General features: G+C 38.8%; 1 protein-coding gene across 1 annotated transcript in view; it reads left to right on the top strand.

Moving 5' to 3' along the window:
• The first annotated feature begins 2,535 nt into the window (after nt 1-2,535).
• rap1gds1 (RAP1, GTP-GDP dissociation stimulator 1) overlaps nt 2,536-23,522 on the top strand; it is a 28,992-nt gene continuing 8,005 nt past the window's right edge. The window contains exons 1-8 of the mRNA XM_062444358.1: nt 2,536-2,846; nt 6,452-6,559; nt 8,106-8,228; nt 11,411-11,536; nt 15,848-15,994; nt 19,088-19,216; nt 20,228-20,353; nt 21,730-21,873. Of these exons, the coding sequence (XP_062300342.1) occupies nt 2,843-2,846; nt 6,452-6,559; nt 8,106-8,228; nt 11,411-11,536; nt 15,848-15,994; nt 19,088-19,216; nt 20,228-20,353; nt 21,730-21,873 (907 nt within the window). The 5' untranslated portion in view covers nt 2,536-2,842. The remainder of the gene's footprint in view (nt 2,847-6,451; nt 6,560-8,105; nt 8,229-11,410; nt 11,537-15,847; nt 15,995-19,087; nt 19,217-20,227; nt 20,354-21,729; nt 21,874-23,522) is intronic.

The raw sequence follows: 23,522 nt of genomic DNA, 5'->3' as shown, positions 1-23,522 counted from the left end.
ACCCCCCCTAGAAAGATAGGATTCTACAAATAGCATCATCATCCTTCATATTCAGGGATATCTGATTGGCCTAACCCTACAGCACAGTTTGTGTAACTCCCTCTTACTACGCAAAGCGCTATCTACATTTCCCGCACATTGATGTACCTGGTGCTACTCTCTCTGCCCTCCCTGAAAGATAACAATGTGCTTTGCTCATGGTTTCAGGGAATGGAAAGCTGAGATGATCTCTATATTTTTTACTACCATCAGTTTTGAAATCTTGCTTCTAATATAGAGACATTTACAGTCTCTCTCTCTATAACACAGAGACAGAGAGCATAACAGAGGAGAGAGATAGAGAGACAGTGATGTAACCTGGTTGCTATGCTACAAGTCCCAACTTCACCCCTGATCGCTGTTAGTGGCTGAGGGCTACACACCCACTACCCAAAGATTGATGCCCAGAAGTTTCCCAAACGCAGCAAAATAATAAGAGAATGCAGTCACAGGGCAGAGTCTCTGTACACACACTTCTAGTTGGTCATAAGTAATGGTTTAAAAGGATTACTTTTGATAAGTCTATACATTGTTTTTTAAAGAAAACCCTGCATCTCTCTACTAAATGAAGGAATCTCTGTATGTATGTATGTATGTATGTATGTATGTATGTATGTATGTATGTATGTATGTATGTATGTATGTATGTATGTATGTATGTATGTATGTCTGTATGTATGTATGTCCTCAGCATATCTCAAGAACCGTTCATCCAATCGACTCCACATTTATCAGGTCTATGGCCACAGACCCAAGGGAGCACAGTTTTTAATTTGGTGTGATTTGGACATGTGATGTGTTTAATAATTCATGAATTAATACACTTTGAATAAACCAGCAAAACCATCTGTGAGCTGCTCTCTAGACCAGAGATGAGGCGTGACACGAATCAGAAATAAGTGCTCTAAAGAGACAAAAGTAGACAGTCAAATCAGAGCTTTCGATCAAGAAGAGACACTCTGACTCTGATATGACTAACTCAGACTGCTGAAGCCTCATATAAGCCTGACATCTACTTTTAAATGACTGTGTGGACACACTGTGGATACAGTTCTCCATCACATGAAAGCACATTTGAAGGAGATATTTCTTTTTTCCCCCCAGTATGAACAGGAGGAATGATTACAGCAAGGAAAACCTCTTTCACTGTTCATATGGACACCTGACTGCTGGTTTAAGACACACTTGAAATATTGTGGACCTGTCCTTTAAATACTTCACTCTGTCAGACATCAACCTGACCTAGTTTTTGTTCCTGAAACTGGACACATTAGAGGCTTCTGGGCAGACATGATGAAAACCAGAAGAGACTATCCTTTGGTGTAACAGCGCCCCTCTGTGGACAAAATCCATCAGACTGACTCGACATTCTCCATGACCGTGTTGTATCACTTTATCATTCCCCACTCACTGTTCACATTGTCACATAATTGATAAGTGATGTGTATTTTCATTGCACATACTATATGTGGTTTAGGATCCCTTGCCATGTTATGGTAGGAGTTTATTTTATGTTAAGCATTACCTTAAATTTTCAAAAGAAAAATGATTATAATCACTATTTTCAACACATTATCTTCCATGCGTGGTTGTGTATCTTTCAGTGAAGATATAATGAGAAAATAAAAGTGTGAAAACAGCCACTATACTGAGCTATACCGTTTATTTATATACAATTATTTATACTGAATTCAGCATGATGTTTTAAGTCTTGTGGCTGATTTTGCTTCATGGCTGTTTTTTGACATTTGGATATGAAGCTTTACAGTATTGTATCATATTTTGTAAACCGATCATATATGTAAAATCTCGCTTAAGTTAAGCATGTCAAATCTGAAAAGTAGCTTGGAATTATAGCTGTTAAATATATGTTCATTGACCACCCAGAGAAAAATGAGAGAGGTCAGACCTCTCAGATTGATCTGCTGCCCTCTTTGGTAGGACATGAGCCACAGGTTGGATACCACTGCTTTTAAGCAAGTGTGATATATTGTACATTGTGATGTTGCTATATCTACATGACTACTTCCCCTCAAGATAAACAGGCAGGTGCGGCCAAAGGAAAGGCCACATAGAGGTAGGGGCCGCCAAATAATTGATGGGATGTGTTTATTTTATTTTGTTATTTTTTTTTAATTTCTGTTTATTTTGTGTGTGTGTGTGTGTGTGTGTGTGTGTGTGTGTGTGTGTGTGTGTGTGTGTGTGTGTGTGTGTGTGTGTGTGTGTGTGTGTGTGTGTGTCTGTGTGCTCTTTTTTCATACCAACTGTTCTTGTGCTTGTATGTAGCTGATTGTTGACTTTAGGGTACCAACCTGAGCAGCCTGTAAAGCTACCTGTAAACAAACAGCCTGTAATCATAAAAAAAGCGGATGTAGTCAAGAAATGATAGCAACTAACTTTTATTTTGAAGGTTGTCACCGGAAGCTCTACTTAGCTATTCTTCCGGCTGACTTGATAGTGGCATGTCAGCAGTGAGCCAGTCGTCCAGGGGAGCGGCAGCCAGCAGGACTGTGTTTGTGAGTGGCTATGAGAGGAAGTCAGATGTGTTAACCTGCTCGTCTCCCCGGTGTACAGGCCGCTGTACAGCAGGACAGCCAGACCGGCCCGGAGGCTGCTGTCGCTAAGTAACCTAACTGACTAGCTAGCTGGCTAACCTCAACCAGCTAACTCCTCCTGCTTGAAGCGGCGTAAAAGGGACGAGCTGTGTGAGGAAAGCGGGGCCTCCGGCTACTACGACTCGGTGTACGGCTGCTGTGGAGAGCTGAACAACCCGGCTTATTACCCGGAGCAACATCCTGCTGAGATGGGTGAGTAGACAGTTAGCTACCACGAACTGTTTTCACCATTTCAGTTAGTTAAAGCATAAAAATGGACGTGAAGAAAACGCATTATAGTCGACATTATTTATCATAAATGAATGCCTGCAGAAAATGCGCGTTTACCTTCACTGTTTCCTATTTCATTACAAATGAATGTCAGTCATATGAAAAGCTGACTTTAGCTCAACCGTGTGTAGTGCCTCAGTAGTCGGGTGGGGTAGCTTCCCTCGCTCTCTCTCTCTCTCTCCCTCTCTCTCTCTCTCTCTCTCTCTCTCTCTCCATCCACTCTCACTGCTCGTCATATTTTCTCCTCTGTTAAATATTGTTTATTCTAAATGCATTCTCCGATGTAAATTAACCGGGACTCGATATGGCTTGATGCTCTGAGTCTCTAAATGAACGTACACCCCCCCCCCTCTTCGGAAATGGCAGTGAGTGCTGTTGATGGTGTAGATGGCACTCCTCCATCTCCACAGCTGTTATGCAATGGGGCTCCAGCAGCCCACTGTGTGTGTTGCTGTTTATACTGCACTGCTCTCCACACATTTACTGTTCCTGCAGGTTGGTGATGCTCACTCACTCTCTCTCTCACACACACACACACACACACACACACACACACACACACACACGCACACACACACAGAGAGAGAGAGTATTATATCTGCATTGAATTAAATGCAAATAATACAACTTGCTGTAGATTCATTCATTATTGCTCCTTCATTTAAATCCCCATGAGATAGTGACATCCTTTGAATGAGGTATTTCATACGATCTAATCCCAGGGAGGATCGCTTCTTTTCCCATTGATAGAAGGCACCAGGCGGAGGATGGAGGCACGGATGGATGTGTGGGTTGTGTGCAGTGCATTAGCAGCTGACAGCAAGAACCAGGTCACTGCAACATCTGAAATCCTTACGCAATCTTACCATCACCTGGTTTGTGGGCAAAATGCTGGATGAACACTTGAGAGAATTTCCAGTGATTTTTTTTTTTTACCATTTTCCAAATTGACCTCAGTTTCTTCTTCTTCTTTTTTTTTTTTTTTTGAACCCTTCAGGGAAGTAACTGTGTCAGCGTCAGAGGTAATTAGAGTGCTTTTTGGACTGAACCTGACAGGTCAGTCCTAATCAGATTTTTGCAGGGAGTGTAGACTGAACTGAAGGCAGCGCTGCGAGTCAAAAAAGCAGCTGTGAGAAGCATCACTTTGTCTCATTGAAGATACTTGCCTAATAGGCATTCAGCAGCCTTTATGTAGCTTGGCTGTACATGAATGTCAAGCTTTAAAAAGGTCTTCAGAGATTGTAAATCTAGTGAGGTACCACTCTGAACTGGATATGTGGGAGCCGTTAAATGTCACAAAATGCGAGCCCAGAGTCAAAAACTGAATTATTTAACACAGTATAAATATCCTGTCTGTAATCTGCTTCTTTCTCTGATTAATAAGACGAACAAGAATGATAACCTGATTTGTGTGGTAGCGTGTGATGAATACGCAGCTGTGCAGCTGTGTGGCAGACTGATGACACTGTGCATTATGAGGAGTAAAGAGAAGTAGAAAGAAGAACATTGAAGCTGTCTGTTGTTGGTGTACACTGGAATATAGAAGCACTGTTCATTAAGTTAATGAGGGAAGCGCCTCAACTAAAATTGGCTTTACATTGGTGGCGGTTGACAGGAGGTCAGCTTGGTAGCTCCATCATATTAAATTACATTTTTTACATTCTTAGCAATTGTGACCATGAAAAGTACTGGGATGGACGTTTTACGGTCTCCAGTGGAAAAACTATAGTATGGCTGCATCTTAGTTATTTTGTACTAACAATTAATTGGCAGATTATTTCCTCCATTATTTCTTTTGTCTAAACAGTGTCATAAAAAGTAAAAAAATGCCTTTTCAGATGACTTGTTTTGTCTATTTAACAGCTAATTTGATGCAGAAAATGCTCAAATTCTCACATTTGAGAAGCTGCAATGAGCATGTTTGGCAATTTTGATATTTTAATAAACATCTAAAACAATTAGATAATCAAAAATATTACTGATTAATTTCCTGGTGATCAACTAATCAATTAATCGACTTTAAATTGAATTGTTGCAGGTCTAAACTACAGAATATAGATTTTTCAAAAATCTCTTGTCATTCATGGGCTTCCATACATGCTAATACTGATATATCTGCAGTGAGTTAACACCAGCTGTTATATCAGTGGGGCTCTGCTAGGTAGCCATCACATTATTATCTTGTAGAGCAGGCCAAATTTTTAATCTTGTCGCAGATAATCAAAATGTATTAAATTAAAAACAGATGATGCTACTTTGCTTTTTTCCAGTAGCAGGTTCTAGTTTGCTTGTTTCCAGGTCTGCAAAATGCTTTGCTAACAGGTTTCATATCAAATCTTTTATCTCTCTTGACACTTTCTGCTAGCCAGTGGTTGTGTTGTGCCACTGTTGACGTGTCACAGCAGGGGAAAAAAAACACACGTTTAAATAATAGAAATGTGTCACATTGTCACGGCTCACTGTGACGGAACTTATACTATCACCAAGTCCAAATGTCTGCTGTGAAAAAGGGTTATTGTGGGCAGACTGTGTGTTCTGAGTGGTGTGTCTTTTCTAAAGAAACAACTATGGTTAACCCCACAGCGAAACGTTCATACATATCATCATGCAAAATGTGTGCAAAAACACATACAAATACATATTTCATCAACATTTCATTACGGCTTTAGATCATAGTTACAGCTTGTGAACATGTATATTATATCTAACTACTAAAATCTTTTAGTTAAGACAGTTATTTTGTTATAAACAAACTATTACACTATATTTGCACCTTTTATGCTGCTGTTTGGAGGTTTTTTTAGTATGTTTCTATAGTCCTGTTCTTAATAAATGGAGCATATCAGAAAACAAACGTAAGATGAATCTAAATCTTCTGTTTCCCGATGCACTCCATTAGCTGGGGTGATGTGACCAAAATCTCCCATCCTGATAACGATACCCACCCTGACAACGGGGGGCGTCTTAGTTCAACGAGTAAATAGTTGGTCTGTTGGAGCTTCTGGAGGATCCAAAGATGGAATAGTACAAGTTCAGATTCTGTAATGCTGTAATTTAGCCATTAGCGGGTCGCTCTAAATCTCTGTGTTGCAGTGTGTGCCTGCAGCTGTCTCACAGTGAAATACATCAAGAGCACCTGCAGCACCTCCCCACGCTTAAACACTCGGCCGGTTTAAAAAAGCTCGTCTGCCTGCGTGACAGCAACATAAAACTGTACGCATTCGTCTTCCCTCTGTCAGGAAAAAATGGTAATTTACAGGACGTAACTCCAGCACTGAGCACGGAGATGTTACAGAGATTTAAGAATAACGTCGACTTCTCACAACTGAGCCAGCTGGAGTGGTATTGGTAAATTTGCAGAGGTTTGAAAGCTGCTTTTAAAACATTTGCTTTGCCGTCAGCTTCAAGAAACTGAAGAAATGTGTCCAGATTCAAGCCTACGACTGATTCACTCTCTTCTCTCTCTCTCTCTCTCTGCTGATTTCAAACATTTTTAACTCTTGTAAATGATGTGTTTCTCTTTCCAGACAACCTGAGTGAAGCCCTGGAGAAGCTGAAGCTGGCGTCTACAGACAGCGCCACCGACAGCGTGGAGAGCTGTCTGGACTGCCTGGTGAAAGCGCTCTCTAAAAACAGTGAGTACAGCTCAGATTCACAGCTAGAAGGATTTAAGTTGTTCTTAATCTCTCTGGCAATCTGCCTCATTTGTACCCAGTAACATTCGTGCACATGACTCAGAATCTAAAGAGCAGCAGTCAATGTTGAGCCGCAGCTTTTTGTTGGGCAGCATGGCGGTGTTTGACAGACGGCTGAGTAATGACATCTTGCTGTTAGAATCACTGTGATAATCTGCATCCTTCCATATGTCTCTAATAGTCAGTTATTGTTTTATTTCAGGGATGTCCAAACTATTCCATAAAAGGTTCATGTGGCTGCAGGTTTTCAATCCAACCAAACAGGAGAAAACCAGACTTGATTCATTTAATCAACTGATCTCCAGACAGCTGATTGGTCAAATCATGTTCTCTTGATCGGTTGGAACAAAAACCTGCAGGCACACGACCCTTTATGGAATAGTTTGGACATGCCTGGTTTACATCATGGCGCAGAGCTGCAACGATTAGACTAATTGAATTTTTTTTTTTTTTTGCCTTTAACAAAAAAAATAAAAAATTCAAAGCAAAAATGCCAAATATTTGTTGGTCTCAGCGTCTCAGATGTGAGAATTGAATGCTTTTTTTTGGTGGTACATGACAAACTGAATATGTGTGTGTTTTGGGAGTGTTGGTTGGACAAAAGAAGTCATTTGACATCATGTTTCTGATATTAGACCATTAAAAAAACAGTCCATCGATTAATCAAGAACATAATCACACACTAACCCTAAAATTTGAATACTGTGGTTGCAAATAGATTTTCGATTATTGCCTTTTCTTACCAATGTTAACTCTTTATTACCAATAGTCATCACTAAGTCTGTCACAATAATAATTGACTCATAAGTGTGATGACATTCTCCAGCCTGTAAAAAAACACTGCGCTGCTGTGATTGGTTACTACAAAGCCACATATGATGATGTGATCGATCCAGTACCTGCTGAGCTGAATCACACAGATATTAAGTCATTGTCATTGGAGTTAGTAGATAACAGTTTTTATTAACATGGTATCAGCTGTAAAGCCAAATGTTTGCTCTGTGAACAGCCACTATCAAAAAGTGTCCTTTTAAAACAACATTAAGTGAACACAGCTGTAGCTACAGACAGCTGTTTGTGTGACTCAGAACTGATTTGGGTTCCAATAATGGTCATTTCGCCTCTATTTCAGTGACATTTTGCAGGTGTTAATGCTGAGGTTGAACACAGACACAATATTATAATAAATATGACAGGAAACCAGAAGATTATATTTTTGATGCAGAGCACAGTAATTAGTCATATTAGAATAAATGTTGGCTCACAAAACATGGTGGATATCCATAGCTGGAAGTCAGATACTGATGATAATTGCAGCTCAGTATAGAAATGATGGAGTCAGAAAGCTGGATAATCAATAATAATGTGTCTTATATTCTATAATATCCCAAATTTGATGTGTTGAAACTAAGAATATGTAAAATATGTAGATACGTTGTACTTCTGAAAGCATCCATTCATGAACTGTGTGTATTTTCTCCTGCAGACACAGAGGCCAGTATGAAGATCCAGGAGATGGGTGTTCTTCCTCTGCTCCCCACCCTGCTAAACCCCCAGTCTTCCTGCACCCCTAAAGTAGCCAACATCATAGCCGAGGTGGCCAAAAATGGTGAGGTTCAGTTTTTTTTCCGAAGCCTCATCCACCCAGGAACAATCCTGACTTTCTGTATTCAGTTCAAAGTGTTTCACAGTTGATTGACTGAGGACAAAAGAAAGAAAGGGAAGGAATATGATGAAAGATAAAAAACAAATAAGAGAGAAAAAAGATTTAGGATTTATAATAAAGATTTGAAATAAAATAAGAGAAAATAAAAAGTAAGAGAGAATAACAGAAAAATTGTATTAAAAGGTAATAAAAACTAAGTTAAAATGGATTATTAAGACAAATAAAAATTAAATGAAATAAAATAGATAAAAGATTTAGGATTTATAAGAAAGTAAAGAGTAAAAAAAAGTAAAAAGAGAAAAAGTTTATTAAAAATTAAAGTAAAAAACTAAGTTTAAATAAACAAGGTAAGAGATAAAAGATTTAGGATTTATTCAATTAAATTCAGTAAAATAAAAAATAAATTAATTTTAAAAAAAAGAAAGGACGAAGTTAGTAAAAAAACTAGGTTAAAAAAGAGATTAAAAAGACAAAAGTAAACACGAATAAAATCAATAAGAATATAAATATTATTGAATGATAATAAAAAAATAAAAAGACTATAGACTGTCTTAATCATTGAGTGTGAATGGAGCAACCTTATCATTTATGGATATGTTACAACTTCTCTATTTATAAAAATAGAATGGATCAAACCGTACCATCAGTTTGATTGACAGGTGGTTCTTGGCATTTCAGAGCTGAGCTGTCATTGACTGTGAGCTTATTGTGTAAAGACTTGGAGCTTGCATAACTGCATTGTCACAGAGACTCCAGTCTCCACAAAGCCTCCGTGTGAGTACAGGAAAAAGCTTTTAGAGCCCGAAAAGCAGAAGTGAAAAGAATCCAGGGCAAGAAAAGGTTAGGATAATGAATGGGGGTTTTTTTGTGGGTTTTTTTAGACAGCTTTTAGACTGCAGCTAATGATCACTCCTGCAGCAGTTTGCCAAGCTTGGCAACAACCTGCTGGCATTTATCTGTCTCCGCTTCAGGAAAACGACTGCCGGGGCTTTTAAAGACAGCTCCCTCTCTATCTGACGCTTTGATTGTTTAAAGCTGCACCGGGGCTAGATTTAATGTTACCATATTTGACTTGTTAGTTTAAAACAGCAGCAGTGGTGTACTACCCCCCCCCCTCGCATGTTTGACCAGAAAACGTGGTTACTTATTCAAAGCAGGGTCGCTGGTGACACATCGTCTGCAAAGAACATAGTGACTCAGAGAGGACTGTAAACTGTCTGTATCCACACACATAAGCCTAAACTGATTTTTATCTTTCATTACCTTTGTTTATAACATGTCCCAAGCATCAGCCACCATCACCTCATTAATATGTTTGTGTTGTGTGTGTGCATTTTGTGGCTTTATTTTTGCATCAGCCTATCACAGATCTATTTCTTCACTTTCTCTGTGAAGAAATATGATATTGCTACAATTAGCTGATTAATTGATTAGTTGGCCAGCAAAAAATTAGTCAGCAAATATTTTAATGATTGAATAATCGTTTAAGCAATTCTTTTGAGCTAAAGGGAAAATAATTCACTAGTTTTTAAATACCTAAAAGTGATTTCTTTTGTGGTTATCATACTGCTCTGTGACAAGAAACAGATTATTTTTGTATGGTGAGACACTTTGTAGAGTTATCATGGGCTCTGGACATTTGTTTTTTACTATTTGTTGATATTTTACAGATCAAATAAATAGTCGCTTAACCAAGGGAAAAAAAAGATAAATTAATTGATCATTAGAACAAGTTATTTAGTCACAACTTTAAAATATTACAGCTAGGAATGCACTGATTTGACTTTTCAGTCCCAATACCTTGGCTTTAAGAATGAGCTGATACCCGATACCGATCCGATACCATTGTTGGTTTAATAAACTGTATACCTCGCCATGTGGAAAAGACTGAAGGCAGGAGGCTTGACTTAAAACGATCTAGCTATTTAATCAATATCAGGGCAGATATAGGATATTAATATGGGATCAGTGCATCCCTAATACTGGCATGATTCCACCGGCCACGTTCCAGCTCCAACAGCTGATCGCTGCTACTCTAGTCAATGATTTTAGCCCCAACAAGCGCACCACAGTACGTTTCAGAAGCGTCCCTCAAGTGTCTCTCCACTCCACTGCCCTATAAATACGTGAGCAGATAGAGCTGGACAGGAGGTCAGACACAGAAACAGCATAGAGCATTCGGTACAATTTCAAAATAAAACAACCCATGCAGACTCCTGATAGCGTTTCAGCAAAAAACAAGAAAATACAGACAGATAAAGAAACACACAGTAGAAGCACAAAAATGAAGGAAAATGACCAAATCAACTAAATTTGAGCAAGCTAACAAAATCGGGCCGTTTAGTTGTGCTGCTCCTGCAGTAATTACGGTAGACTAAAGGCACTTGGATTTGATTGGGCTGCTGTAATTACTGTATTAACAGTGCAACTTGATTTAAAAGGCGGATATGCTGTGCTTCAGAAACGCTCCTGGTGCAGAGGCGTGAACTGTGGCGCAGTTGCAACGTGGTGCATTCGTGGCCAGTGGGATCTTCGGGTTAGTCCACAGAGGAGGTCAATACAAAATATTAATGTGGAAAAAAGAGTATCTTTAGGAACAGGTCATAATATGTAGTCTGTATCTCATCATGTTGTGAGTAACAGCAGTCACAAGCTGTGAGTGGTTCCCATACAGCAGGATGTAGTGAAGAGTCTGCTGCTTCTTTAACATCCTCCCCCTGCAGTATTTACAACTGATCAGCTGAGAGGGGGAAAAAATGCTGACAAAGTTGATGCATGCAAAGTTGGAGCCAATAGCAGCAGCTGGTACTAACCTCAGTAATGAATGTATTAAATTTCCTGTAACTGCATTCAAATAAAAGCCTCTGGGTGCTTCGCTAATGAAAAGCTTTTAATGTGAAACACGAGCAGCAGGAAGTGATGGCTTTGAATTAACATTAAATATACTGTAAGAAACAGGAGAGTCACCCTATAGAGATCATATGGTTTATACTGTTGTATCTATCTCTGTCATTTCTCTACATATATTGCTTTTTCATGGGCAGTGCTGCAGTTCAATGAGTACAACTGTTTTAATGCAATTATCCTCCAATTTATGCTGATGTGTTCTGCTCGCTTCTCTCCAGAGTTCATGCGGAGTCCATGTGTCGAAGCCGGCCTCATCCCTCCTCTAATTCAGCTGCTAAGCTCCAGCGACCAGGAGGTTTTACTGCAGACCGGCCGAGCTCTTGGCAACATCTGTTATGACAGCCGTAAGTAGGAGTTTGCTTTTGCTTTAAGGAACATTGAGCCCGGACATCACTACCACAGAGCCAATAGAACATAAACATAAAAAAAAAAAACGATGGTGCTTTTGGACTGCAGCAGACAAAAAGTGATGTTTTTAAGCAGCCACACAGCCTTTAACAACTTTATAGGATTACATTCAGAGACATGTGATGCCATTTATTTTTATTTTTTGTTTGTTTTTGAGCCGTAAATAACTCGCTCGCTGCTGCAGAGCGTGTCCTCTATTTGCTACCTCGCTGTTTTTTAGTCCTGAAAAGCCTCAATTGAATTTGAAGGTAGTTTTTTTTATCACATTTCGGGAGGATTCACCTTGAAGGAGCTGCAGGTTTGTGCCAGAAGAGTATATTTGATTATATACTTTTAGAACACACTTCCTTTAACTGTATAGCATGTTCTCTGGTGCCTAATGTTATACTTCCAGCAGCAGATGAAGATTTTTTAAAGTGATGTTTACATGACTAGAACACCTGCTACCTGCTAACACTGTAAACAGCCTTTTATTACAGATCATATACCTCAAAGTGCAAATGTGTTATTTTGTCAGGCAGTTTTTGTCGATGCAACCGCCGCCACAGGAAGAAAGCACCCGCCTCAAAGCTGGAGAAAAGTCTAATCCTTGTTGAATCTGGGTATATTCCTTTCCTCTGTGACACAACAGCTGACAGTCATCACGACCCAAAAACGCAACGCTTGTCATGAGTAAAGTGATCCAACAGTGGCTTTATATGATTATGAGCCACAAAGCCCTCTGATAATGATATATTTCACAGGGCACGAGCACAAAAAAAACCCATAATTAAACTTTTCAGAGTTGAAAGTAGTTAATTTGACAATGTGTGAATTTGTGCTTGGGTTATTGCTCATTAAAAACCATCAAGTTCATTCTCATTTACAGCTGAAAGACATGCTGGAACCACATGTACGTGATATGGAATGAAACTTAATATCACAGTCCATTTAACAATGATGTGTTCATGTTTGAGGCTCCACGTGGCGCCTTTTTGAACCCTCCAATATCAGACCCCTTTTTGATTAGTGAATGTTCCAAACAGCAGAGTTTAAGCCCCCCCCCTTTTTTTTTTTCTTTTTTCTTTTTTCGCAGACAGCTTTAGAGGCTTTAATCACAGCTGTCAGTTCTGGCGCGCACTTCCTTCCCTCTCGTCGAAAAAGCTGGGTATCTGCGGAATCTGGCGGGATGTGACATTTGTTGGAGCGGAGGGGGGTCTCGGCGGGGCTGGCACCGCTTTATGATAGACACGCTGGGAGAGTGTGGAGAAGCAGCTGCTCGCCACCTTTAAAGAAACACACGCTGATAGGGAAGACGCCTCAGTCGCTTTAGCGGATATCAAGTAATCACTACAAAGTTAGAAAAGCTGTCATACTGTCACAATGGGAATAAGACTTTGATTAAACATTTGAAAACATGAACAAATATTGAGACAAGGGAACCAAACCGTATTAATGTTCAATTTTAGTCATGTAATAACATAATTGAGTAGTTTTACATCTTTATCAGTTATAGTAAAGGTAATAGGTAATGAGGGTAAGTATACGATCAGATGTCTGAACCCCTTGAGGTCTTCTTTCCATGTGAAGGAGCAGCTCGTTCCACTTGTCTGAGCCCCGCCCCCCCCCTAAAGGTTTCATTATGCTTCAAACACACGTCTAAAGGCTAAAGTGTCTCCACCTGTTCCTAATGGCCACGCTGCCTCCTGATCTCTCTCCAACCAATTCAATGTCTTTGTTGTCTCGCTGCGGGGGAACAGTACAAATGTTGCATATTTCGCATTCTTCGAAGCAGCCACCATTTGCCTCGATGACAGCTTCGCACACTGTTGGCGCCCTGTCAACTGGCTTCACGAGGAAATGGTTTTACCAACAGAGTTCTCACATATGTTCGGCACTCGTTGGCTGCTTTTCCTTTCACTCTGAGGTCCGACTAATCCAAAACCATTTCAGCTGTGTGACCTGAACCTGAATTTCATGTGTGAAACCCATACATATGGGTAAAAAAAAAAAAAAGCTTCTAAGCTTGCTACCAAGGTTGACACAAATGCCATGCAGATACCACAATATTCATAAGGTTTTAAACTAAACAGTCCAATAAATAATCCCTCATTGTTACAATCAAGTTAGGCTTTAACTTTAGCAAAAAAATGTTTGGATGAGCCCCCATTTTGTCACGAACCGACTCCGAGTCAGCGACAAAAAAGAGTCATACATGTATAAAGCCTCTAAAATAACATTTACGTATTATCAACATCAAAGAAGACAGAGAGGGGTTAACAAAGAAGCCTCCTAAATAGACTCAGGCCTAAACTACCCAGGTGGAGGTACTTTCCTGATGTCCTCCCTCATCTCACCCACTAGCTCCTGAGCCAGGAAGTCAAAGCAACCTTTTAAGTAAAAGGAAGGGAGGGACGTCACAGTTGGGTTTACATTGGGTGATTGTGACACAGCACTCCATCACTCTGTTTGTTGGTCAAATAGGTCTTGGAGCTTTGAGTTGTATTGTGGGTCATTGTCATGAAAAACAAATGATGGTCATTGCCAATACAGTCATATTACCAATAGGGCTGCGTATTGTAGCCGCCACCACTCCTCCACATCTCAATGCCACAGATGGGTTGTACCTTCTGTGGCAGTGGGCCAGTCACATGTCACATTAAATGGAAAAACGCTGCGCTGATTGGCTGTGAGAAGTCCATACAAATAGTCATATTTTCTAGCTCTGGGTGCAACAAAGATCGATTGCAGGTATCGTTTGACGGGAGACCCTTCCATACTACTTCCTATCAATATATTCCGGTTGATACCTTAAAGGTATTGAGTACTGATACCCAGCCCTAATTACCACTAGTGTGCAAAGCTGTTATCAAGACAAACAGTAGTGACTACGAGGAATCGATAATATGTAACATATTCAACCCTTTTTTGTTCATTACATGATTCCATATGTAAAAGTAGTAAAAGAAAAAGAAAAACCCTTAAATTGGTACCAATAGGTGTATCCAGTCTTTACTGCTGCTGTAGTTGTGTACAGGAAAAGTGATTTAGGTAGTTGTGTGAAGAATTAAATAAAGAGTTTCAGACTAGTTTTGTTACTTTCATACCTCTTCACCCCTAACCAATTGTGATTGTCCCCTTGTGTATTTGGGAAAATTATAAAAATTGTCAGAGTTTCCACCGTTCCATCATCAGAAAAAGGGTTTCAGACAATGTAAGATGATCTAACAAGCATTTCTATAGAAGCCCACTGAGACCTGTAATGTGAGCCCAGGCACCCAAGGAAACTTAATTTTGGTTGCTTGTATCTTTGATTTTATGCTTTTTGGGAACTTCGAGGAACAATGACAGCATTCACATTAAAACAAGCTGAGTGCTGAGCAGCTTAATGTGAAGAGAACAGAAATGGACGATATTAAGCACCTGGCATTGCAGCAGTGCTGTGAGGTGAGGCGACTTGGGCCGCCAGGTGTGACTGGAAGTAGCGAACACACTTATACTGAAAGGGGCTGACTCATCTAACGCTTCCTTTGGCAGCTGTCCTACCAGACAAAGCCTTCCCAGAGAGACCACTGTGCATTTATTGTTATTCTCTGCAAACAAAGAAACGAAACAACACAGATGAAGTCATTTGTAATAAATCACAGCATCAAAGGTAAAGTGAGCTTGCTTTGAAAGGAGTAGGATCTAGAAATGGACAGCGCACAAAGGCTTGATTATACCAAGCATATCCACTGTCAGCAGTCAATTTATTCAAGCTTATATTTTTGTTTTGTTTTCTAAGATTCTAAGCCTTTGATTTTGCGGTTGTTGAGTTTTTGGCTGCAGCAAAATTATCGTATTTAATAAGCGAATTTTAGCTTTATTCTTTTGTCACACATAGGAAGAAACTGTATAAGAAAAGGGAAGAATTATGGCCACCAGTGTCAATTGTGGCATTAAAAATTTGACTCTTTTGTATAGATTTGAATAATAAAAAGCCTTTTATTAGAGAACCAGCCTCACATTAATCCTGATTCGCTGCACACAGGACTTGGATTAGCTTTTTGTCATACAGCCGTGGTCATAATTCTTTACTTTGCACTTACTTTATGCAGCTTTGTGACTGTTTTTAGCCTTAGTTAGCATTGATTTGTATATTCTGTCTGCTTATTTAACGTTGCTTTTTATGTGTATTTTTTTCAGATTTTTTTTATTTAATTTTTAATTTATTTATTTTTTTCCTTTGCTTTGTGGTTGATTTGTGTCCTGGCCTCTTTGTTTTGCAGATGAGGGCAGGAATGCAGTTGACCTGGCAGGAGGGGCTCAGATAGTAGCTGAACACATTAAATCCCTCTTCCAAAATACTGAGCCGGAAAATGAGAAGCTCTTGACTGTCTTTTGTGGCATGCTGATGAACTATAGCAATGATAATGGTAATGACCATCTTCCCCCGAGAAACAACTGTTAAATAATTTGAACTAATCAGCGGATCTTCTCTTTATACGCAGATGATGTCACGTTATTTTTTTACAGACAGTAAGGGGTTGAATTATTTTGGACTGACCATTCTCTTGATCTTTTTCTACCATGCTCTCTTTTGCTTTTCCAACTTCTACCTCTGAGGTAATCTGCAGTTATTAATATTTGCTGAGAGGTTTCATAGTAGCGGTACCTCCTCTCCCTCCTCTACCTAGCCCCTGTAAGTTGGCATTGTAAATAGACTCAGCAGGTAGAACACATCCATCAGCTAGTTCCTCTCCTTGCTTCTTAACAGATGAAAGTATCAAGCTGCTGAATCCTCCTTTCTGTTTAGCATAAAGCATAAATGTAGCACCAAACAACTAGTAGTATTATCTTGGAATAATGGAGATGGAATTCAAATATTACAAAAATAACACACTCAACAGTTATGGAGGATTTATCTACACTCTTTTGTGCTGCTCTTAGGCCTGTACACCATGATAGTGTCTGTTATGAATTAAATGTTAGCATTAGCATACTGTAGCTAGGCTAGTTAAAGGTGTAGTTCAACATTTTGGGACATGTGATTAAACAAGCTTTGTTTCCGAGAGTAAGATGAGAAGATAACTGTAACGTCTGTGTCATAGTATAGAGCTGGCATCAAAGTTTGGTTAGCTTAGCATGAATAGATAGCAAATAAACACATTTCCCATAATCATGAACTATTCCTTTAAGCTGTAGGGAATGTCTGACATGAATAATGTTTTACAAATACATCTATACATCTATTGATTTAGTGCTTTTTTTTGCTTTTTTCATATTTTCATTAAAAGATTTAACCGAATAACAATTAAAACAGATTAAGAATACAGGATTTATAGTAAACAAGGAGGCAGGAACAACTTGCAGGATTCTTTAATAATGAAAGAAGAGATTAAAAAATACAATAGAGCTGCGGAATCTCATGAGGCAACCAGGAAAAGAACATTTTATTATTTATAGATTTGTATCGATTGATTATGAGGATTTTTTAAAGGTATGTTGATAATATAAGGCTTATGGGTTAACACACATGTTTTTTTAAGTGATTCATTTTAAAGTTTTTTAAGGATAATATGTGAAGAATTTATTTTAGTACATTATTTGGGCCTGTTATTTTTTTATTAGATAGCCAGCCGTAGAGAGATGGCAGGAAATTAGGGGAAGTAATGTTAAGGTGCACACTTTCCACCTTAACTAGGTGCCTACTAGGTAGTACCACATGTGCTCTAAATCCCATTTATCACTATATTTAAATTAACAGATTTGGCCAAAGGTGGAAAAAAATTGATAAATCCACTGTATCACTGCACACACGTTTTTCTGGACTATTCTACAGTTTGCATCTTGGTGATAACAAGGCTTGTTGAGAGCAGCGGGTATGGTGTCTGACAGACTTGCAACTCCTGCCAAGGTGTCTTTTGGCAATGATGGTTGAATCTTTTGGAGTGGGAGGCGTGAGATTTTGGGCTTACATTTAAAAAGAAGAGATGAGTTATTGTGGCTTTCAGCAGCTTTCAGCATCTAGCTGACTTCTCATATCTAGCTAATGCACACTTACTAACACTGAATCATGGCGTTTAATGCAGGTGAATGCATTATAATTCCAGACGAGTGCACTTACCATGCGCTAAAATGAATTAGATAGCTACAGTGTAATATCTGAAGGTGCTTTGTTTATACTGTGTAAACATTAATGTATGCTAACATACTGGTATATTAATATTAATTGCGATACCTTGATGCTGACACTGTAAACATTATAAATGAGACCACAGGTGAGTTGATGAAGTGGTGGTTTTTTTTAGTGGCAGTATTTTCCCAGCAACGCTAATTAGGGCTGGTTATCGTTTAAAAAAATGACGATACCAGTTCCAGTCCAAGTACCCTTAAAGTGATACTGATACCAATTCATTCGATACCCATTCCACATTATGTGCACTTGCTTTTATCCGGTGTAACAGGTGTGTAGTGTAGTTACACTTTAAAGCGTTTAGGTGACATCTTGGCTGCTGAACAGCTAAACGGGCTAACTCAAATTCACCACGACTTCAGCACCACAGACGGGTTGTAGCTGCTGTGGCAATGAGCCAATCACATGTCGCATTAAATAGAAAAACACTTGCGTTGATTGGCTGTGAGCAAGTCCCTACAAATAGTCATATTTTATATCTCTGGGTGCAAAAAGGATCGATTGCAGGTATCGTTTGACGGGAGACTTTTCAATGCTACTTGGTATCGATTTATTTCGGTCGATACCTTAAAGGTATCAAGTACCGATACCTAGCCCTAATGCTAATGCTTCTTGCCCTTTCTGTTTCTGAACTCTTCTGAAATCAAGTTGATTTATGCACTGCAGTGTCTCAATAGATTCTACAGAAGGTTAAACACTGGCATGTAGCATCTGTTGGTTTTTAAATCAAAATTTTCTGAGTGGTGATATTGTCGTGGTCGACCTTCCGTAAGGATCTGAAGATTCTCCTTCTCTCTCCTGTTGTGCTCCTCTACCCTCTCCTGCGTCCCTCCACCACTGATTCAACAGCTCTGGGGTTTCAAATCAAAATCTAAATGTTTTCTTTTTGCTGTCCAGGTGCTTCTAATAGCTCTACCATGTCTTGCCGTGAAATGGCAACCGCTTCTACACATTTCCTTTTGTAAGGTTTTGGGGGAATCTTAGCAGCCAAATGTACTTTTCTAACTCACGTAACTGTCTTAAAGAGAACCTCGGTGCATATTTTAGCTGATTTATATATTTAATCGTGTGTCAATGTGTGAGTGTGAGTGATTTTAATGTAATTTTTTAAACAAATATTAGGCATGAATTGATTTTTTTTGTTGTTATTTCACTAGTATTAATGCACATTTACAGTCTGTTTATGGTATCATGTATGGTCAATGGAAGCAGAATTAAGTGTTTAAGAAAAAAAACGTTTAACTTTTTTTTTTTTCTTTGTCGTCTCAAACCTACACACAGTAAAAAAAACAGACTGACTTCTCATCTTTCTGTCTGTCTCTGTTTTCCTCAGATTCTTTACAAGCCCAGCTGATCAATATGGGTGTGATCCCCACTCTGGTGAAGCTGCTAGGCATCCACTCCCACAACACAGCGCTGACAGAAATGTGTCTAATTGCCTTTGGGAATTTGGCTGAGCTCGGTGAGCATATCTAAGTAGTTGTTTAGCCGATATTTTGTTAATCGGCTATGTCAGATATTGTCTGATTTGTTTATTTAAGAAGATAATCAGTTGTCATGTTAAATATTAGGCTAAAAGTTGGGAGAAACTAATAAGAATGTAAGTTTGACTCTAGTCTGTAAATGATGTCTAGTGTTCTCCTTAGAGAAAAACATCAGAAAACTTCACCACTGAGGTCAATTTGCAAACATCAACATCAGTCAGTTTAGATGCTAAATGACTTCCTCCTCATTATATTCTTCCAACACCACAGAAATCTGTCTGTTCTAGGCTTGTTATCTACAGTTTTTCGAGTGTAAATTTGTGTATGTGTGTCTGCTGACTCAACTGTCAATCAAACACACAAAAACACGACTAGTAGCTGGGAAACTGAAGGAGCAATTCTGATATATATATCCACATATTTCTTAAAAATGTTAAAATCAAAATGTTTAAACAAACTGATAAACTACATAAAAAATAAAAAATAAATATACATACACACACATGACAGTACTTGAATAAGATTAAATAACAGTAATAAAGCAAAATCAATATACTGACTAATGAAATGAGGTTAAACAAAACATTGTCTCTGGTCCGCTCTACACATGAGAATTTGGAGCAACTAGTCATCAGTAACCATATCATGTGCATCCCATGATTGGGGCTATGAATGGTCAGGAGTTATTTCCTGTCTGCTGATAGATAATCAATGAAAGGTGACCATACATTGATGAACAACTCATCTTTTCTCCTTAAAAAGTTTTTAAAACAAATTGAAACAGCGAAAATGAACATAATGTGATTTCAGTTGGACTTAAAAATGGTACGTGGCTCAAAAAAATCAGTGTTATCATAGTCCTAACTGATTAATAGATGAACGTAAATGCAATGCTCATCAGATGTCTCACTGTATTTTGATTGGTTTAGATCTGTAGATAAGAGGATCTCTGTCGTGACATGTCTGTGATACTCCTCTTGTGTTTTCAGAGTCCAGCAAAGAGCAGTTTGCCTCCACCAATATCGCAGAGGAGCTGGTGCGTCTTTTCCAGAAGCAAACGGAGCACGAGAAGAAAGAAATGATTTTTGAGGTTTTGGCTCCTCTTGCAGAAAATGGTAATTTCTTTTTCTTTTTTTGATCTATTTCTAGTTCTAGAAAGAGCCACGTGCACTGTGAGGAAAGTCTGAAGACTCAAAGACAAACAGAGGGACTGCAGCGTTCCGTCATACCTTTGTCCGTAAATCATGTCCACGTACTGTACAATAAATGATCCTCTTAGTGTGAGTCATGCTTTCCAGTCTAGCTGCTAACTGCACAGTCATGGCAGACAGCTCCTGCATTCGCTCAGCTGCTCTTTTTCAAACGTGTGCATGTGTGTGTGTGTGTGTGTATATGTGTATATGTGTGTTTCAGCAGCAGAGAGAGAGCATCTTACAGACTGTTGTTATCACCATTCCAGGCACACTGGGCGCTCCCACATTGTCAGTCTCCAGGACAACGTCCTACTTAACTCTACTCTAGAGAAACCTCTCTCTCTGCCTCTCCATCTCTCTTTCAACATGTCTTCATTTGTCACTCTGCGTGTTGTTTATTTGGTCTCCGCAGAGACTAAACAGTCACAATATTGTCCGAACATTAAAATGGTTTGAAAGGAAAAATTGCAAAATGATTTTAACCGTCACAAATTGTTCATATTGTGACTCATAACTAGTCTCTACACCAATTCACATTCATAAATTCCCCATCAGTCGTTAATACATGTTTTGTTTTGAATAAACAGGTGACATTTGTACATTTGCACATATAAAAATGTGTATCAGCTGCACTAAAAATGTAAAAAATGATGCATTTTATTTCCATGTTTGTATTGTCGGTCACATTAGGAAAAGTAATTTGAAAAAAATAGTATATGGTGTTTTTAGAGCTCTCCAATGTTAAAGGGTCAAATTTGACCTTGAACAGTACATAGGGGTTAAAAAACTTAAAATACAAATGCTCACAAAGGACTGTAACAGACAGCTGGTTATGCTGTGAATTATCAGCCAATCATTTTCTGGACACATCATTTAGTTTATAAAATATGAGGAAAAAAAGTGGAAAAGCTCATGGTGACGAAGCAATCTGGCTTTTCAGGGCTGATAAAGACAACTGTCAGTTTGTTGTGGCTGACGCAGATACAACAGCCTTTAAACAGAAGAAGCAGTATTGACTCCGATATCTTATCTACTGCAAACCAAACAGAAATTACAATCACTCATTCAACGTTCTACTTTCTAATATTTTTTTTTATATGTAAATGATCCCTAATTCTCTCTTGATCTCACTGACACTTCCTGAATGAATAAAACTCAACGAACATTCAGTCTATCAAGCTTCACATGCAGAGCAGTCCTGTGTGTGCTAATATATCATATGATGCACTGCAGCAGCAGCAGCAGCTTGTTTCAGTGTTCCTCCCTGACTGTCTCGTCCTTTTTTCCCCCCCTGCCAGATGTGATAAAGCTGCAGCTGGTGGAGGCGGGCTTGGTGGAGTGTCTGTTGGATGTTGTGGCTCAGACTGTGGACGGAGAGAGGGAGGAGGACATCGCCCAACTCAAGACTGCCTCCGACCTCATGGTTCTCCTGCTGCTTGGAGGTAAGCAGGATTATATGAAAACACAATTACATATGTTTGTTAATTAAGTCATTGACAATAAATAAATGAGTGATCAAATATAATACAGATACATTAAATAAATACATATCAAATGAAAAATGTAAATATGTCTCCCTAAAATAAATAATAATACTCAGTTCCAACTTGACTGTCTATTTACAGGCTGTCTTTTTTTTTTAGGCCTTCACACTGGTGACAGTTGTGGCCGAAGGCATTATGCTTTCAGGTTGTCCATCCGTCCCATTCTCTCCTGAATGTATTATCTCAGGAACGCCTTTAACATTTGGTACAAACATCCACTTTGCACTCAAGGATGAACTGATTAGATTCCAGCGGTCAGAGGTGACGGTTGCGCTGACTTCACATAACACATTAATCAGCCAAAACTCAAGAATTCATATGCTGATTATGACAAAGTTTCACTTAAATGTCTAATAGGATCAAATGACACAGACAGGAGTAGGCCTGTCACAATAATAATTGACTCATCGTACAATAACATAATTATCAGCATCATCATGTCTATATATGGACTGATCATATGATATATGGACATGACCTTAATCATTTTTTTGACTTCAATATTGCCACACTTCACATTAGCAGCTAAGAGGATATTCATGTCACATTGACTAAACAAGTAGTGTCCTCCATTCCTCACTGTGTACGTCCTGAGTGGAGACTGTAGAAGAATTAAATATAATAACTCTGTCCCCAACCATAATGATAGTCTGTGTTTTTATACAAGTTTAGCACCCACTTTCCAATCTCACCCCCCCCCCCCCCCCCCCCCCCCCCCTTACATTATTCTATTATCATTATATCAGTGGTATAAAATGATCTTCAAATGACAATAATATCATTTATCGCGATTATTTCTGAGACAATATATCGTAGAACAAAAGTAGTTTCCGTGACAGGTCTAGACAGGAGAGCATTACATAGTCCAGCCTGCAGGAGATAAAAGCATGATAGGAGGACACTGTCGTGTTTCTAATGTGACATTCATAATTTAGGTCAGAGTCACTGATAACAAGGATTTTGCTGTTCCTTGGTGTTTTAGTGTGAATAAATTTAGGTGTGAGACATTTTTTTTTTCTCTCAGCTTCTCTCCGATAACTAGGATCTCACTTTTGTCTTGATTCAGCTGTAAGAAGCTGCAATCAAGTCGTTAATAGAGCTATAATCATTTGAATTTAGAGATATATAACAGGTTATTGTCTGCGTAATTACGGAGATTGATGTTGCGATATGAGCATAAATATAAATGAACAGTCTGAAGAGTCCTTCATCCAGCACTGATAAGAATGAATAATTCAGCCTTAATGTAAATATTTTAATGCAACTGAATAGATTTGAACATGGGGTGATAAAATATACATACTGGTCTCTGCTATTAATCTTACCGGCCCCATCAGATCACATTTTATTCAACTCTATTTCATCAGGTATTCTCACTGAGGTTAAGATATATTTTTAGAGAGACCAGAGAACAGGAGACATTCATAATCAGACAACCAAATTAGTCAAAATAGTTACAAGAGGTGTGAAAAAGAGATAATAAAGTTTTAATATGGAAGAATCCAGCTTCAGATAAGTGCTTATATAAGAGATATTTAAGTCGTTAT

This window comes from Scomber scombrus, chromosome 23 (genome assembly GCF_963691925.1).
Source record: "Scomber scombrus chromosome 23, fScoSco1.1, whole genome shotgun sequence".
Lineage (NCBI taxonomy): Eukaryota > Metazoa > Chordata > Actinopteri > Scombriformes > Scombridae > Scomber > Scomber scombrus.
The sequence above is the reverse complement of the archived record's forward strand: the minus strand, read 5'-3'. Positions and strand labels throughout refer to the sequence as shown.